General features: G+C 46.0%; 1 protein-coding gene across 2 annotated transcripts in view; it reads left to right on the plus strand.

Annotated features, from left to right (window-relative positions):
- Window positions 1-6,505, plus strand: part of MYO7A (myosin VIIA) — an 80,970-nt gene extending 74,465 nt beyond the window's left edge. For both annotated transcript variants that reach the window (XM_056115835.1, XM_056115836.1), the window contains exons 45-47: window positions 2,164-2,247; window positions 5,036-5,155; window positions 5,901-6,505. In XM_056115835.1, the coding sequence (XP_055971810.1) occupies window positions 2,164-2,247; window positions 5,036-5,155; window positions 5,901-5,990 (294 nt within the window). In that variant the 3' untranslated portion in view covers window positions 5,991-6,505. The remainder of the gene's footprint in view (window positions 1-2,163; window positions 2,248-5,035; window positions 5,156-5,900) is intronic.
- The last annotated feature ends 13,346 nt before the right edge of the window (window positions 6,506-19,851 follow it).

The following is a 19,851-nucleotide window of genomic DNA, read 5'->3' on the forward strand; positions in this document are numbered from 1 at the left end:
CCTTACTCCCGGCTCTGCTCTCCGGGATCACGCCTGTCGGGGTTCGGGGACCACATGGGGGGCCAGGGGTTGAGCCTGGGTCAAGCCAAGCCCTTGAGGGCAAGAGAGGGAAGTAGCATGCCTGAGGAAGGGACGGACTCAAGAGAGTTTATTTCTTTATGTTAAGCCACACCCAGTGACGTTCAGGGGTCACTCCTGAAGGGCTTGGGTGACCCCGTGAGGTGCCAGGGTGGAGCCTGGGCCGGCCAGGAACCAGGCAAAGGCCCTACCTGCTGTGCTGTTGCTCTGGCCCGTGTTCAAGAGACTTGATTTATTTATTTTTATTTTCTTAAATTGGATTGGAGTGATAGCACAGCGGGTAGGGCGTCTGCCTTGCACGCGGCCAACATGGCCGACCCGAGTTCGATTCCTCCACCCCTCTCGGAGCCCGGCAAGCTACCGAGAGTATTCGATATGCCAGACACAGTAACAACAAAGTCTCCAATGGAGACGTTACTGGGCCCGCTCGAGCAAATCGACGATCAACGGGAGGGCCTTTACCTTTTACCTTTACCTTTCTTAAATTGAATCACTGAGAGCTATATCACTGTATCACTATCATCCCGTTGCTCTTCGATTTACTCGAGCGGGTGTCAGTAACGTCTCTATTTGTCCAAGGCCTGAGATTTTAGCAGCCTCTCCTTACTTGTCTTTATTGGAGGCTCTTTCAGGGTCAGGGGAATGAGACCTGTTATCGGTACTGTATTTAGCATATCGAATATGCCATGGGGAGCTTGCCAGGCTCTGCCCATGCAGGCAGGATACTCTCGGTAGCTTGCTGGGCTCTCTGAGATATATATATATATATATATATATATATATATGGGGCTGGAGTGATAGCATAGCGGGTAGGGCGTTTTCCTTGCAAGGGGCCAACATGGCCGACCGGAGTTTGATTCCTCCGCCCCTCTCATAGAGCCCAGTAAGCTACCAAGAGTATCTCACCTGCACGGCAAAGCCTGGCAAGCTACCCGTGACGTATTCAATATGCCAAAGCACAGTAACAACAAGTCTCAAGATGGAAACGTTACTGGGCCTGCTCAAGCAAATTGATGAACAATGGGAGGACCGTTAAATATATATATATATATATATATATATATATATATATATGGGCTGGAGCAATAGCACAGCGGTAGGGCGTTTGCCTTGCACGCAGCCAACATGGCCGACCCGAGTTCGATTCCTCCACCCCTCTCGGAGAGCCCGGCAAGCTACCGAGAGTATTCGATATGCCAGACACAGTAACAACAAAGTCTCCAATGGAGACGTTACTGGGCCCGCTCGAGCAAATCGATGAACAATGGGAGGACAGTGACAGTGATATATATATATTTCTCTCTATGAGCTATATAGACCCTTACAAAGCTGTTCACGATTAGGTTTCAGTCTTACAGTGTTCCAGCACCCATCCCTCCACCAGTGTACATTTCCCAGCTCCAGCACCCACAATTTCTCTCCCATCACCCCCACCCGACCCCAGCCTACCTCTCTCTCTGTCTCTCTGTCTCTCTGTCTCTCTGTCTCTCTGTCTCTCTATCTCTGTCTCTCTCTGTCTCTCTCTGTCTCTCTCTGTCTCTCTCTCTCTCTCTCTCTCTCTCTCTCACTCTCCCCCCGCCCCCTTCTCTCTCCTTTCGGGCATTGTGGTTTGCAGTACAGACACAGAGAGTTATCAGAAATATCCCTTCACCTACTTTCAACACTCAGTTCTTGTCCGGTGTGATCATTTCCAACTTATTGTCATCCTGGTCCCTTCTCTATCCTAACTGCCCTCCGCCCCACACACTCTTGTGGTAGACTCCAACCACTGACCAGTCACCCCTGGCCGCGAGAGACTTTAAAGGTGAGAGATATTTGGGCCGAAAGAGGAAAGTGGGCCCGAATCCCTGTGGGGAGGTGGGAGTGAGGGCAGCAGGGGGGCTGGGCAGGCTGTGGGTGGTGCTGAGAGACCCTCGGAGGGGAGCAGGAGCCATTGCAGGGCCGTCAGCACCCGCTGCATGCAGCATCACAGAAGCAGCAGGAACGGGCTCCCTCAGAGTGGGGTGGGGGCCTTAGTTCTGTCCCCACACGCAGCTTCCTGCTCTCCTGGGTCTCCCATCTGACGGTCTTGGCTTTCTTCACTAGCAAACTACGGAGCCAAACTTCCCTGAAATCCTCTTAATTGCCATCAACAAGTACGGGGTCAGCCTCATTGATCCCAGAACCAAGGTGAGTGGCGATGGGGCCGGGCGGTGGGCGAGAATGGGAGTTGGCTTCCCTGCACCTCTGATGTGGGTCGACCACTCCCCCACCCCCCACCCCCCACCCCCCACGCACACTGCCGCCAACCGCCTTCCGTCTTGGCCACTTACCGCGAGAGGGTGTCTGTGTTTGCTGTCTGTAGCTTCCTCAAAATGCTTTGTTACAGAATCTAATTTTTTTTTTTTTTGAGTACTGGGTTCTTCAACGTTTCTTTTTTTGGGCCATACTTGGCAGTGCTCGGGACTTCCTCTTGATCAGGCTCTGGGGACTGTAAGAGGTACCAGGGACTGACACCAGGTCAAGCACATGCACGACAAGAGCCTTACCCACTGTACGACCTCTTCTGTTCCAATTGGACCAACTGCTATGGTTGGAACTTACCTTCTAAAATGTCCTTCTAAAACGCTTTCTGCCCACATTGGTCAGCTCAGCATCCATGCTCAGTAGCTACAACTCGGTTTTGAGCACTGAGCCAGGGAGCCTGTCCAAGTAGGGTGGGAGCTGTCCTCCCAAAGACCCAGAGGGAATGGCCGGTCTGGTCCACCGTCTTCTTAGCTTCTTGCACTTACTCCGGATTTTCCTCCTATTTCTCTTCTTGGTAGCTCCTCTCAAACATTCTCAGGGGCTTCTTTTTCCAAATCACATTATGCCCCTAAGAATCTCCTCCTCCTCACTCCTCCTCTTCCTCCTCCTCTTCCTCCTCCTCCTCTTCCTCCTCCTCCTCCTCCTCTTCCTCCTCTTCCTCCTCCTCCTCTTCCTCCTCCTCTTCCTCCTCCTCCTCTTCCTCCTCTTCCTCCTCCTCCTCTTCCTCCTCCTCCTCTTCTTCCTCCTCCTCTTCTTCCTCCTCCTCTTCCTCCTCCTCCTCTTCCTCCTCCTCCTCCTCCTCTTCCTCCTCCTTCTCTTCTTCCTCCTCTTCCTCCTCCTTCTCTTCTTCCTCCTCCTCCTCTTCCTCCTCCTTCTCTTCTTCCTCCTCTTCCTCCTCCTCCTCTTCCTCCTCCTCCTCCTCCTCCTCCTCCTCCTCTTCCTCCTCCTCCTCCTCTTCCTTCTCCTTCTACTCCTCTCTTCCTCCACCCTTCTTCTTCCCTCTTCTTCCTCCCCTCTTCCCTTACCATCTTCTGTTTTGGGGCCACACCCAGAAATACTCAGAGGTTGCTCCTGGCTCTGCACTCAGGGATCCCTCCTGGAGGTGCTGGGGGTCGATCATATGGGACACTGGGGACTGAACCTGGATCAGTCACAAACAAGGCAAATTCCCTACCGCTGTATTGTCCCTCCAGCCCCCAGTCTGTTCTGGCTTCTCCCTGGACTGTCTCGGACCTGGTTTCAGAGCCCCAAGGTCTCCCACCTGCCCCAATCTTGTTCTGATGGTCCCACAGTCAACCAGCTCCCTGAGCAGCCGCAGTTCAGATCCAAAGGAGCCTCACAGCTGAGCAGCCTCCACACTCTTGTTCTCAATTTAGAGCCGGGCTCGCTCCTTCCTTCCTTCCTTCCTTCCTTCCTCCCTCCCTCCCTCCCTCCCATCCTTCCTTCCTTCCTTCCTTCCTTCCTCCCTCCCTCCCTCCCTCCCATCCTTCCTTCCTTCCTTCCTTCCTTCCTTCCTTCCTTCCTTCCTTCCTTCCTTCCTTCCTTTGTCTTTTTTAATTGCCTTCAGATACACAGTTACAAAGTTGTTCATGGTCCCCTTTCAGTCCTACAATGTTTCAACCCCCATCCCTTCACCAGTGTACATTTCACACCACCAATGTCCCCAATTTCCCTACTTCCATGCCACCCCCAGCCTGCCTCTATGGTAGGCACTTTTCTTCTCTCTGTCTCTATGTCTCTGTCTCTCTGTCTCTGTCTCTCTGTCTCTATCTCTGTGTGTGTCTCTCTCTCCTCCCCCCCCCCCTTTGGGCATTACAGTTTGCAATACAGCTACTGAAAGGTTATTATAAATATCTTTTACCTCCTATCAGCACTCAGTTCTTGTCCAGAGTGATCATTTACAACTATAATTTCCTTAGGGGGTCCCTTCTCTGTCCTAACTTCACTCGCCCCACCACTTGTGGCAAGCTTCCAACCATGGACCAGTCCTCCTGATCCCTGTTTCTTCTGTCCTTGGATATTAGTTTCATACTATGTTTTTTTTTAATATCTTGCAGTCATACTATGTCTGTCCCTCTTGTTCTGACTCGTTTAAGTCGATACTCTCCATGTCCATCCATTCTATAAGAAGATTTCATGACTTCCTTTTTCCTTGTGACTGCCTAGTATTCCATTCTGTAGATGCACCCTAGTTTCTTTATTGAGTCATCTGTTCTCAGGCACTTGGGTTGTTTCCAGTTGTTCCCAGATTCTGGCTGTCGGGAATGATGCTGCAGTGATCACAGAAGTGCAAATGGCTTTTCTGCATTGTTTTTGGGATCCTGGTGTCTATTCCCAGAAGTGGTGTTGCTGGGTCAAATGGAAGTTGAATCTCTAGTTTTTTTTTTTTAGGAATGTCCATATTGTTTGTTTTCCTAAAAGGCTGGCATTCCCACCAAAAATGAATCGAGAGTCCCTTTCTCCCCGCATCCACGCCAGCACTGGTTGTTTTCTTTCTCATTTGTGCCAGTCTCTGTGGTGTAAGATGGTATCTCATTGTTTTGGTTTCCAAAGCCTTTCTTGAGGGAGTTGTCTTTGAACTTGGCTTGAGGGCATGAGGGTAAGAGGCTCAGGCAGTGTAAGCTTCATACTCTCTCTCTCTCTCTCTCTCTCCCTCTCCCTGTGGCCACAGGACATCCTGACCACACACCCTTTCACCAAGATCTCCAACTGGAGCAGTGGCAACACCTACTTCCACATCACCATTGGGAACCTGGTGCGAGGGAGCAAGCTGCTTTGTGAGACGTCACTGGTGAGAGGCTCCCTTGGGCCCAGCCGGCCCCCACCCCAGCCCAGCCCCTGGAACGAACACGAGGAGATTCATGGCATGGCCCGGGGTTAGGTCTAAGAGTTGATGGGACAAAGACGGGGTCAGTTAAGGGCTGGAGCAGTAACACAGAGAGTAGGGAATTTGCCTTACACAAGGCCGACCCAGGTTCGATTCCCAGCATCCCATATGGTCCCCTGAGCACCATCAGGAGTAATTCTTGAGTGCAGAGCCAGAAGTGACCCCTGTGCATCGCCAGGTGTGACCGCAAAAGAAAAAAAAAAGATTGGGTCAGTTAGAGGCTTAATTTAGGGCTTAAGAAGGGACTTAGTCTGGAGGCTATGCTAAAAAACCTTCAGTTCATTTGAGTGTCTTTAGTATCTGTGCGATTAGCCTCTGAGTTGGAGAGAAGAATCATTAACAGTGAGATCTCCTAGATTCAGTTCAACTTCTAAGACTTAATCGGTAGCACCTTTGAAGTCACTCCTGAAGGGAGGCATCTAGCGTTTGAGGGACGTGCTAAGGCCTTAAATTGGGGGCCGTACTGCTTAAGAGCTTAGACATCCGGTTGGATGAATCCCACCTGTCAGCTTTGCATGTGGGCAGGCTCTGCTTGGTCCAGTTTTCTGCCCACTGCACGGGTTCCTGGGAGCTGCGTCCTGGATGTGAGCAGCTGGCTCTGTCCCACTCTTGCTTATGCTCTTGTCTGTCTGCTTGCCACCGTCTCCAGGGCTACAAGATGGATGACCTCCTGACGTCCTACATCAGCCAGATGCTCACAACCATGAACAGACAGCGGGGCTCCAGGAGCGGCCAGTGAAGGGTGTGAAGAGGTAGCCCTGCCTCTGAGCAGTACCTGGCTCCAGCCCAGCAGCGACCCCTGTAGCCATGGGAAGATGTCTGCCATGGGCAAGAGGGGATGGCCTTACTGACCACCGTAATCTACCGACGTGGCCTTAGACCCTTCTTCCAGGGAGGTGGCCTGCTGGGCATGGAACAGCCTTCCAGCTACCTGCAGGGCCCTGGGTGGACTCGGTCCTGGCTTCTGCTGCCTTCCTAATTGTGGGAGCCTGCACCCCTCAAATGCCTTTGTTGTGTCAGACCATCTCCATCACGCAAATGCCTGTGACTTTCTGCATAGCACTGGGAGAAGGACTCAAGAAAACAACCTAGTTCTCCGTTCTGGGGACCCTAGAGCCACACCATGACTCTTCCGAAACCTAAGAGACTGGCTTAAGTTCCCCAAATCCAGGGTCATATGTGGGGTGAGGAAGACAGGCTAGTTTGATGTATTTTAGTATGGGTGCTGCGCCCTGCTTTAGTCTTCCCTGGTCATTTCAGGGCATAAAGCATGTGTTTCATCTTCTGTCCTTCAGTGTCTTTGCTGGGGCAGGGGAAGATGGAGGTGGGGGAGTGTGTGGGGTTAAGAGGGGGCCATGGTGGGGCCGGAGTGATAGTACAGTGGATAGGCATTTGCCTTACACATTGCAGACCTGTGTTGGGTCCCTGACACCTCATAGGATCCCCTGAGCCTGCCAGGAGTGATTCCTGAGTGCAGAGCCAGGAGTAAGCCTGAGCACTGCTGGATGTGATCCCCAAACAAAAAAGAGAGGACTATGGTGGGGAAGTGGTCTGTATAATGACCTGCTGGGCCTGTGTGTACAAACAAATTAAGCTAGTCTGGGTTTGGGACCCGGTGTACTTTCAAGAGAATGGTTAGGATCAGGACAGGTTGGAGGAAAATTTTAGACATCAACCTAAGAGATGAGAAACTAAGTATGCATGGGCCAGGGAAGATCCAGTCCTAAACCTTAATAAGGACTCGCAGGACCCTGGTGGACCTTGCATTTTGCCACAAACATTTCCTAGTCCGTGTCTGAGAACCCCAGGGACAATACTGTCGTGGGCTAAATCCTTCCTGCCTGTGAGTGTCTGTAAAATCTCACATTGGAACAAGGATAGACCAATTTGGCCATAACCAGGGTAGGTCTGGGGATAGGGGCTCAAGTCCAGCTTTCCTTCACACAATCATTTGTGGGGGGTAATCTGCATCCGGGTGCCCATCCCCCACCCCAGGTTGCCATCTTCATGTTCTCCCCAGCTACCTCGCTTGTGGGTGGGAAAAGTAATAGCGGTGGAAATGGCGACCTCAGATCAGACAGCCCTGCCTTCTGGGAGTCCAATACTGATGTCCGCAGGCAATTCTGAGCCCTGGTGATTACGCGATAATTAATCCAGGCTATCTCGGCCAGAAAGAAGGCGCTCCAGTGGTCTTCCCCATGTCATCGTTAGAGTGGGAGATTCTAAGGTCCAGAGGAGTGTGGTTGGATGAGGTCACTTAACAGCGTTGGGGTCCCAGGTATAGGTCTCATATATTTGTCCAGGTTCTATAATGAGGGTGCACCTGGGGCTGTGTGCAGTGCCCCAGTGTGAATTACCCAAGAGGACGCTCTCAGGAAACATCCCTTCACGCTAGGGTCACGTCAAGGCATGTAGAGGCTCCTTGTCCATCCACCTCTCATGCCCACAGCATGGCGTCACTTGGCACTCAATGCCGAGCATTGATCAGCCTGAGTGATCACAGAGGAATACAAAGAGCACATCAATAAGTAGCTTGGACTCCAGAAAGGGCTGGATTAATCAGATAAAAGTAATGTCAGGAAATGAGTCTCAGGCTTTGCTAGCTAGCCAAGGTGCCTTTGTGTACCAAGATGGATTCCGGAAGCCCTTCATTTAAACAAGCCTTATAGTTTAAGACCACTGTCCTCACTGTCCTCACTGTCCTCTGGGTTTTCCTTCATGGATAATCTTTTCACCTAGAGATAAAGCCTGGTGTCCAGAGACATCGACTCTAGATATGGTTACTCATGGCTCCTAAGGCCAACTCCTGAAGGAGATCAGACTCTGATATTACGAACTCCTTTCTTCCAAGTCACCTGAAGTGAAGAGAGTTTATAAAAGATAAATTTACCACTTGGCTGGCAAACTTTAGAGCTGAGAAAAATCCAGATATATATGTATATATATATATATACACACTGTCATACTATATATGACAGTATCTGTCCTCAGGGCTTTACTTTTATTGCAGTATGTAAAAGAAAATAATATGACTTGACAAAACTATCACAACTTGCTTATAAACAATGTGAATGAACCGAAGCATAACACTGAAGAAACTGATGACATTTCAAGATAACAGTGGGGATGAGGGAACCAGCTTTGAATGCAGGAGTCCTGGGTTCAAGGTTCAATACCTGGCACTTGCCAGGTCCCCTGAGTACTGCTGGGTGTGGCCCCCAAACCAAATATAAAAACAACAAGAAGGAGAGAAAAAACAATGAATGTAAAGGAAGTAATTACAAAAAGGTCACAAACGGAACAGAGTGCCAACAAGTACATACCTGTCAATAACCAGCTCAAATGTAAATGCAATAATTTTCTACTTGAAATACATAAAATGGCAGAATGGGTAAAGATTCACCTATAGGTTGCCTCCGAGAGACCCACTTTAGCTCTGAGAACACAGAGAGACAGATAGTCTGGGGAGAGGCGATCCATACAGAGGGAAATGAAAAGAAAACTTATTAACTATTCATGTTAGACGAAACAGTTTTTAAAACAAAGACTAATCATAAGAGAGTAATGTGATGAACATAATGACAAAGAAGGGGTCAACCCAAATGGGAGAGATGTGGGTGCACTAAAACCCAAGGAGGGTATATTAACAAGCCTAAAGGTACACAGTGAAGGAACAGAATAATAGTCAGGGACTTTTACACCCTATTTACATCAAGGAATAGATCATCCAGACAGGAAATCAATAAGGAAACATGGACCTTGAATGGCAATTAGACCAGATGGACTCACTATCCCAAGAACTCTCCTGCAAGAGTCCCTCAAGGGTAAACCAGACGTTAGGACATAAGCTTAATTCAAGAAGACAGAAACAGATCAAGTCTTTTTTTTTTCTCACCACAACAGTATCACTGTAACACTGTCCTCCCGTTTTCATGGATTTGCTCGAGTGGGCACCAGTAACATCTCCATTGTGAGACTTGTTGCTACTGTTTTTGCCATATCGAATACGCCACGGGGAGCTTGCCAGGCTTTGCCGTGCGGGAGTGATACTCTCGGAAGCTTGCTGGGCTCTCCGAGAGGGTCGGAGGAATTGAACCTGGGTCGGCCACGTGCAAGGCAAACGTCCTACCCACTGTGCTAATATATTGACTCATTCTTATCAAGACTTATTGATGTGATAGCGAGACCCCCTGAGTTCTGCCCCTGGATTCCAAATGATTCCATCCCTTTTGATGCAAAAGGAAGGAGCAAGATTTTATTAGAATCACACAAATGCTCTTGCTTTTACCTCTTTTCCATCTGTCCTTTTTCCATGTACACCAAGAACTTTTACTGCTCCCAGAAGTCTTACCCTTTTACACCCTTGCTTCTCTTGTATCTGAAATATTCTTCTCTCCTGAACCTGCTGGACTCTTATTCTTCAAATCCCAAAGTTCTTTCTCTTGTGGGGAAGTTGAGTCAATTCTCTCCGCTCTTGACTACCACTTTCCTGGTTTCTCCTTTTCTACTAATACACAATAAATAGTGCCGAGAGATTGTGGGGCCTTCCCCTTTGAAAATAGGTTCCATCTCTCTCTCACATCACGATCATGATCACAATCACGATCACGATCACGATCATCCTGTTGTTCATCGATTGCCCCGAGCAGGCATCAGTAAAGTCTCCTTTATCCTAGCCCTAAGATTTTAAAGTGACATATTCAAGGCTCTTTCAGGGCTAGGAGAATGAGACCCATCATTGTTACTGGTATTTGGCATATTGGGTACGCCACGGGGAGTTTGCCAGACTCTGCCATGTGGGCAGGTTACATTTGGTAGCCTGCCAGGTTGTCAAAAAGTAAGAATGGGATAATAAGATGCTTCCGGGAGCTGGGTTTTATAGTCTCTGGGTCTTGGCCACTGATGAGATTACATGGCGCCAGGGGACCAGTTGGTGGTGTGACCCCCACCTGCTGGAAGATGGAGGATCTGGGTGGAGGATGCTCAGCCCCGATCCGAGCAGGCTTGGAGATCTCAGCCCCAGAACCCGCATGCCTTTGTTCCTCTACTGGTACCTTCATGTGTGTGGAGAGTGGTCTCAGCATGGCTGGGGCTGAGTTTCACATATGAAACAAGAAACTAATCTCAAGAAGAAAGCAGTGGAAATGTGGAGATTAAGTCACATGCTACTGGACAACTATTGGTTTGATGAACAAGCCAAGGAAGAAATAAAAATCACTGTTGGCTGGAGAGCCAGTATGGGGGTTAAGGTGTGTGTAAGCCTTGTCTGTGCCTCACTCTGGTTCTATCCCCAACACCACATAGTCCACCAAGTATCATCAGTACAGCATGAGAGACTCCTGAGCACTTCTGGGTATAGTACTAGAGTCTCGTGAACACCCTCAAGTTGGCTCAGGTTATCCCGTGCAGCACAGGACCGGAGTAGCACCATATCCTCAGGCCCTTGGACTGAGCACCGCTTGTCAGGCAAGACCCCCACACCAGAAACCCTAGGACAAGTGAAAATAATATGAAACAATATATGGGAGGGAGCAAAATTGGTACTGAGCAAAATTTAAAAGCAATGCAGGCCTGCCCCAAGAAACAAGAGAATTCAAATTAACCTAAAGGAGCTGAATGAGACAAGTGAAACCCAAATTCAGTAGAAGGCAATTAACTGTAACCCAAAACAGAACGAAATGAAATAGTAAGAAGCACAGAAAAGATGGCTGGGATGAAGCTCAGTGGTGGACACTGACTGGCATGTTTAACACACACACACACACACACACATATTATATATGCGATAAATTAAACAAAGAGCAGATTCTTAGGAAAGAAAAATTTCACAAACCGTTAGCAAGAGTCATTAAGAGAAAAAGAGGAACCTCAAAATCAAGTGGAAGAAGTAGATCAGATTCCACAGAAATAAAAAGTACCCGATAAGACATTTTTTGAACAACAAAAACCCCACAGTTTGGGTAATCTAGATGAAATAAACACATTCTTAGAACCACATAGTCTTCCAAGATGAATCAGAAATGAATCAGAAAATGTTCAAAGTTTTTATTTATTTTCCTTAAAGTCTTCCAAAAAATGAAGATGAGGGAATGCTTCCTAGTATATTTTATGAGACCACAATTGTCCTGATATCAAAACTAGGTCAAAACCAAGTAAGAGTATAAGAAACACACAATGGGCAAACACACAAACACACACACATAAACCACAGGCAAATTTTTCCAATGAAGATAGACAGATGCACAACTCAGCAATATATTAGCAAATAAAATGAAACAATAAATTTAAATGATCATATACCATGATGAAGTAGAATTTTCTCAGGGATGCAAGAATGATTGAGTATACCTAAAATCAATCAATGCAATACTTAGGCAAAAGAAAAATAAAGAAGATAAATTCATGTCAAAAGATGCAGAAAACACATTGAAAATATATGACATTATTTAGATTAAAAAGTCAATAAAATGAGGACGCAGAGGAATAGTGCTAGGGCTTGAACTCCTGCCTTACAAATGTATGGTCCTGAAACATATGCTGCCCGAGCACATGTGTTTCCTGAGAAACATGTGTCACCTGCATCTCCCTCTTGAGATGTGTACTTCATATCTTCATACTTTAACACTAGGATGTTAAACTGGGTCTCTTTCTCCATCCTAGAAAAGCCCATCATGTTCTCCTACATGTATTAGTCTCTCTCTCTCTCTCTCTCTCACTCACTTTCTCCTCCCCTCTTTCTCAAAACTTTCAAATAAAAGCTGTTTTAACTTAAAAAAAAAAGTACAGTCATGAGTTCCATCCACTGGAGTCTCACATGTGCCATGTTTGATCCTAGCCAGTTCTGCTGTCTTCGGTCCCCAACCCTGCAAACAATTTCCATCTGCACAGAAATTAAATGTATAAGCAGCTCATAAAAGTGTGTGACTTCTGGTGAATACCACAACTGAAAAGATGTGTTAGTGTCGAAACCAATAAGTACGTATCTGGAGGGCATGTGTGTAAGCACCACGCCAACCTCTGGTGAGCAGTGAGACCGTTACTTGTGTACCTCAACTAAGAGTGTGACCTCCGGTGACCATGCATTCAGCACTGTTACTACAGGAGCAGTACCATAGTTGTCATATTTAGTGGTGGATGTGAAAAGCTCTTACTTAAAGATCAGAAATAAAAACAAGGCTGCAACTCTTGTTGCTATTACTCAACATAGTATTGGAAGTCCTAAGCAGACCAATTATGAAAAAAAAATGGCATCTCAGGTGGAAAGGAAGAAGTAATACTGAGCGTGACATGACAATATACATAGAAAATCATAAGGATTCATTAAACTTATTAAAAAATAATAAGTTGCGAATACAAAACCAACATACAAAAATGTTGCATCTGTGTTCATATGAAAACAATGAACTAGCAGGAAGAGAAATAAAATCCCATTTGCTATTCAATAATAAAAGAATAAAGCACCTAGGCTGAAAATTCTGGGGTCTTGGGGCCACAGAGATAGTACAGTGGATAGGGAGCTTGCCTTGCACACAGCCAACCTGGGTTTGATGTCCGGCATCTCATAGGTCTCCTGTGCACTACCAGGAATAACCCCTGAGCATCGCTGAGTGTGGCCCCCGCTTTTCTCAAAGTGGGGGTGGGCAGCCTCACCCCTGCCCCACCCCCGTACATTCAGAAGCTCCAGCAGCCACATACACATGTCATAAAGTCATATGAACGCATTGGCCCAGTTCTATAGATCCTGGAGTTCCTGGAGCACGTGTCTGTGAGACGCCTCAAATTCCACAATGCCGACACCCAGTAGAGCACACTAAATTAGATGGGAAAGTAGCACAGAAGCCAGATACGCTCAATCAACAAAAACAATAGCACAGAAAGCTCAACGAGCAATAGACAGCAAAGCCCGAGACAATGATTAATAACCCCATTATGAGAAATAACATGTTTCATGTTTTTTTTTTAACTGAGATATTTTTTGATCATTTCATTAGCCAGTGTTCTAGTCAGGAGTGTATAGCGCGCGTGACCACTTCTAGTCAAACAGTTAACCTGAAAGTTACTAGGATAACATTGGTTTGTCCTTTCTCCCTTGCCACAGGGAGCTTAGGCTTTCTGAGTAATACCCAACATCCAACGCAATGCTCCCGAGGCACTCCCATTCCTCTGTGTTTATCTGTAACTTCTTTCTTTGTGCTCTGCTTCACCAACCTGTCAATCACCTGTATCCCCCTAATCAGACTCTGTTAACTTTGAGGTCAAATCCTTCTAAGGACACTGGATTTGTATTCACAAGTGACATACTGCTTTTCTCTTCTTCTTATGTCCTTTGTATAGTTACTTTAGAGCAATGTCCTTTTTGGATAGACACAAGAAGACAGTTTATGCTGTGCTTTTGTAACTATGGAGTTAATTGACTCCGAATAATATTCAATCTTGGGCATCTGCTTTCTTGATTTAAGCCTCAGTTGCCCTTAGTTCCTAGCATCCCAAAAGCAGGGCCCCAACTATGGAATGGATGGACCCAGGGCAAGCTGTGAGCTACCCTGGCATCGCAATGGGCCAGGCCAAGTGCCATAATACTTAACTATAAGTTAAAAGCATGGTCATGGATAAATTCTGTTATGATCCAAAGAGTAACAACTGGATTAGGACCCTGCTAGGGTCAGGAAAGATTAATCTGACCTGAGTGCTGTAGTCTGAAATCTACAGTGAGATGCCCCCCGGGGGAGTCATCCTATGAGCTTAGTATCTCTTAAGCACAGTATCTCTTACTGTGTCCATACAAAATGACTAATATTATTAAGAAGTAGAATTAAGATGAATGTTTATATGGTTTTTGGACTAAGGAAAGGCTAAACACACCCCTAGATGGTATTTCGGCCTGAGGCGGGTCATCTTACTGAATGAGAATCTGTCCGAGAAGAGGCTTCCCCTGAGGGAAGGACTATACATATAGGACTATATATGACCACACCTATGTGTGATTGCTACCCCAACCCCTCATGATTGGAGATATAACTAAGGCTGTAAGAGTGGGCTGAGGGGGAGAAAAATGAAGGAGCAGGATGAGGGAGAGGAAAGAGATTCAGGGGAAGGAGAGTCAGAAGAGAATGGAGATGAGATTGGAATAAACTGCGATTGATATCAACCAGCTTGGCCCTCGTTTGTCTGCCCGTTGCCATAGGCTGCTCCAGGGTAGGGGATGCGGCGTGAGACCACCTAACACAGGTGGTGAGAGAGACGAGGCATTTGTATTCATTTTTTGAATACACAGAAAACCTGGAGGCAGCATGAAACAACGGTTCACACTGGACAACAGGCAGTGCAGGACAGCCGTTCTCCAGGGACAGGAAAGGGAGTCCCTATTACGAATGTCCCATTTACAGCCTGCTCCATGTGAGCCCTTAGCATCTCTGAGCTGAGCACAGGGAAAGGGGAGTCTGGGATATCAGTCAGAGTCCCCAGTGTCCCCACCTGAATACACTCAGTACACACATTAGAAGGTGATGAAAAGAACAGCGGAAGTCAAGATGTTGGAACCCTCTTCAGAGCTTGTATGGCTAGTAAGTGTTTCCACCAGAACTGAGTTACCTGTTCACCCAAGGTAGCGAGGAACAACACTTTAGGATTGGTTAGCAGCATCACCAAACAAACCTTAAATATGACTCTAAAAAAGTACAAAATGTACATACAAGTGGTACTACATGGAAAGTATCATGCTAAGCGAAATGAGTCAGAAAGAGAGGGACAGACATAGAAAGATTGCATTCATCTGGGAAACATAAAGTAACAAAATAGGAGACTAACACCCAAGAATAGCTGAGATAAATACCAGAAGATTTACTCCATGGCTTGGAGGCCAGCTGCACACTCTAGGGGTAAAAACAGCTCAGATAGAGAAGGGAGCACCAAATAAAGGGTGTTGGGAGGATCCTCCCAGGATGGGAGAAGCATGCTGAAAGTAGACTCTAGACCAAACATGATTGCCACTCATGCCTCTTTTGAAAACCTCAGCACCCCAAAGGAGAGAGAGAACAAAAGGGAATGCCCTGCCACAGAGGCAGAGTGGGGTGGGGAGGATGGGAGGGATACTGGGATTGGTGGGGGTGGAGAATGGGCACTGGTGGAGGGATGGGTACTCGATCATTGTACAACTGAAACCCAAGCACAAAAGTTTGTAAATCTACAACTGTACCTCATGGTGTTTCACTAATAAAAAAAAAGTACAAAATGAAAATAAACAAATTTAAAAGTACAAATTGTTTTATGTATTTGGGCACCAATCAGCAGTGCTCATGGGTTACTCCTGGCTCTGCACTCAGGAATTACTCCTGGCAGTGTTCCAGGGACCATATGGGATGCTGGGGATTGAACTTGGGTTGGCCACATGCAAGGCAAGCACCCTACCCACTGTACTATTGCTCCAGTCCCCAAAGTACAGTGTTTTGAGGTAAGTTGATTGTGTTCTGAAATAAAGATCAAAATTTTTTTCATCAATAGTAACAGATCCTCTTTAAAATTTTGTTTCTATTTTAAGTTTTTTTGGTTTTGGGGGGGTCACACCTGGCAGTTCTCAGAGGTTACTCCTCACTCTGCTCTCAGAAATTACTCCAAGCAGGCTTGGGGATCATACGGGATATGGGAAGTCATCGACCTTACCTTTTGTACTACTGTTTAGGCCCCTGACCGGTCATTTTAACCTTCAAATTGTCATGAATAAACAAACGTTTCTGGAAATGTTCTTATTACTCAAGGTAAAGTAAAGCAGTACTGTAATTCCATTTCACATAAATCATTTCTCAATATATATAAATATAACCATCATGCTGTATGCCTTAAACTTATGCCATAATTTCTCAGGAAGTCTAGAGAAAAAATCCCATTTAATTCATCAAGACTCCAACTGTTGAATATTGTGATCTAGATTTTTTTTATGTAGGAGTACTGCTATTTATTCATTGAATAAATAAATAATGATTGAATTGTGTATGAACTCTACCTTACTGTTTTTTTTTCATTTTTTATGATTTTATTTATTGAATCACTGTGAGAGCAGTCACAAAGCTTTTGGGTTTAAGTCTTGGTCATACATTGAAACACCCGTACCTTCACCAGTGCCCATTCTCCACCACTAAAAACCCCAGTATACCCCCATCCCACACCCTCCCCCTACCTGTGGGGCAGATGATTTCCACATTACTCTCTCTCTATTTTGATTACATTCAATATTTTGACACAAGACCCACCATTATTATTTAAAATTTTACCCCAACACTCAGATCTGCTGAAAAGGCAACAGTAGTAGACAATTTGTTTTCTATTGCTGGTTATGAATAACATATGATGTCGCGTGGCTGCAGTAGTGGCTGCGATTTTGAAATTCCAAAATTTTAACAATTGAAGCTGGAGGAATTTCTGCCAAAACCTGCTGGGTTCTGAGATTTGTTCCTGAGTCTTTGGGATCATGGCCGTTAAGCAGCTTTATCAGGAGTCAGAGAGGCCATTCGTTGGAGGCAACTCGGGGTCTCATTGGGGTGGGAAGGAAAGGGCCGACTCCACCCCCAACCCGTGAGGCCCCATGTGACTCGTCACTGCGGGCCCAAACCTGACTGTCCAGTGGCCTCTGGAAGATGGCTTATGGGGAGCAGGTGGAGGGACAGCACCCTTACCCTCCTGGGGTGGCCCGGCGACAGTAACCTACTGCGGGGTCCGGACGCATTTCTGCCAGAAGCTGCTGGGTTTCGAGATTGTTTCTGAGTCTCTGGATCATGGCCGTTAAGTAGCTTGATCAGGAGCCAGAGAGGCCATTCATGAGTGGCGACTCGGGGTCTCGTTGGGATGGGGAGGAAAGGTCCGGCTCCACATCCATCCCATGAGGCCCCATGTATCTCGTCACTGCGGGCCCAAACCTGACTGTCCAGTGGCCTCTGGAGGATGACGGCCACTGGGTCGTCAGGGGGAACAGACCAAGGCACAAAACCTATTCCCCGCCAGAGGAGGTCTTATTCTCAGGTCTTATTCTGTCTCCATGCTCAAGTACCACTCATCTGGTGCTTGGAGTACTCTCTGTGGGGTCAGGGTCTGACCAGGGTTGTATGTGTGCAATGTAAACAAGGTGTTTACCTCTGGTATACCTCTCTAGTATACCTCTGGACCTGATAGAACTTTAATTAAAATTTTAATTGAAGTTAGGATAGAGTAGGGAACCACTATGACAATGATAGTTGGAAACGATCACTCTGGACAAGAACTGAGTATTGAATAAAGGGATATACATGATAACCTTTCAGTAACATAAATAATTTCTCAATATATATTTAACCAACATGCTGTATATTTTTTTTTTGCTTTTTGGGTCACACCCGGCGATGCTCAGGGGTTACTCCTGGCTTTGCACTCAGAAATCACTCCTGGCGGTGCTTGGGGGACCATATGGGATGCTGGGAATCGAACCCAGGTCGGCTGCGTGCAAGGCAAACGCCCTACCCGCTGTGCTATTGCTCCAGCCCCACATGCTGTATTTTTAAATTTAGTAACAGTAATGCAAACCATAATGCCCAAAAGAAGAGGGAGAGATAGAGAGAAAGAAAGAAAGAAAGAAAGAAAGAAAGAAAGAAAGAAAGAAAGAAAGAGAGAGAGAGAAAGAGGGAGGGAGGGAGGGAGGGAGGGAGGGAGGGAGGGAGAAAGGAAGGAAGGAAGGAAGGAAGGAAGGAAGGAAGGAAGGAAGGAAGGAAGGAAGGAAGGAAGAAAAAATTTTCTGTCATAGAGGCAGGCTGGGGGGTGAGTGTGGGTGGGGGAAGGGAAACTGGGGACATTGGTGGTGGGAATTGTGCACTGGTGGAGGGACAGGTATTGGAACACTGTATGACTGGAATCCAACCATGAACAACTTTGCGACTGTGTATCTCAGACTGATTCGATAAAAAACTTAATTAAAAAAATTTAATTGAAGCACCATGATTGCACTACTATTAATGACAGTGTGTTTACGCAGACAATGTTATAACACTCACCACCACAGTGTCTACTTCCATCCACCAGTGTTACATGGTCCCCTCCCATCTGCCCCTCAAGTCTGCACATTATTGCCTTTGGTCATCTGTTTTTCCCGCGTGTGTGTGCGTGTGTGTGTGTGTGTGTGTGTGTGTGTGTGTGTGTGTGTTTACCCCACATATAAGAAAGATTGTGGTGTATTTGTTCCTCTCCTGACTTTGCTCAGCATGATACTCCCTAGTTCCACCCACACAATGGCACATTGCATGACTTCATCTTTTCCTATAAATAAATAGTATGCCATTGTGTAGAGAGACTACGGTTTCTTTATCTACTTATCTGTTCTTTGACATTTAGGTTGTTTCCATATCTTGGCTATTGTGAATAGCGCTGCAATGAATATAAATTGCACAAAAGTCCTTTCAAAATGTTTCTAGCCCTTGGAATAGATGCGAAGAAATGAGATTGCTGGATTATACAGGAGCTTGGTTCTTAGGTGTTAGGTGTTTTTTTTTGTATGTTTGTTTGTTTGTTTGTTTTTTGAGAGGTTTCCATACTGGAATGTATTTTTTATTTTTATTATTATTATTATTATTATCATTATTATTATTTTTGCTTTTTGGGTCACACCCGGCGATGCTCAGGGGTTACTCCTGGCTTTGCACTCAGGAATCACCCCTGGCGGTGCTTGGGGAGCCATATGGGATACTGGGAATCGAACTCCGGTTGGCCTCGTGTAAGGCAAACGCCCTACCTGCTGTGCTATTGCTCCAGCCCCTGGAATGTATTTTTTAAAGATTGAAATTTAACTTCTAGACATGAGAAATGTAATGTCTGAGTTAAAAATATATTCTTGGGATTAAGAAGATTAGACACCACAAAGAAAAGATTAGAGAGCATTTGATAAATATTTTCCAAGGAGTTCCCGATAAGTATTTGTGGGGTGAAGTGGAGAGCAGGGAAATTACGGGGCATACATACCTGGCCAGTCAGGCAACCAGGCAAAAAGATTCTTCAGAACTTGGGTCTTTTGGGGACTTTATGCAAAGTTTCTTGAGTCCTTGAAATCACAAATATTACCCTATCACCAAAAATGATACAAGAAAAAAGTGGAAAAAAAAGGAATATAGAGTAGATAGAAATTTAATCATAAATTTGAAATAGAAATTTGAATATCAGCAATTATTTTAAACATAAAAGGACTAAAGTTTCAATACTTAAAATAACCAAGATAACATCTATCTTTAAAATAGTCAAACTAACCATGTGCTGCTGATATGATTGTGGTTCTTTGAGAAAAAAAGATAAAAAGTAATGGGATCATTTTTGATAAGTGTTCAATTTTCTTATATAAAGTCTGCGTTTTTGTCTGTGATTTAGGGTACCATTACCAACACAATGTCATTTACCAACCAAAGGCAAAACCTCAGTCACGTATAAAGACAACCGTCAGTCACAAACCTGATCCAGTAAGAGTGAGACTGGTGTCAGCTGTTCTGACTGGGTTGGCAGGACTTTGCTACATGTGTTAGCCAATCAGGTTCACTTAATCACTTAATCACTTAACTTCCCGTTAGTCGTCGATTTGCTCGAGCGGGCCCCAGTAA

Source organism: Sorex fumeus, unplaced genomic scaffold (genome assembly GCF_029834395.1).
Source record: "Sorex fumeus unplaced genomic scaffold, SorFum_2.1 ptg000030l, whole genome shotgun sequence".
NCBI lineage: Eukaryota > Metazoa > Chordata > Mammalia > Eulipotyphla > Soricidae > Sorex > Sorex fumeus.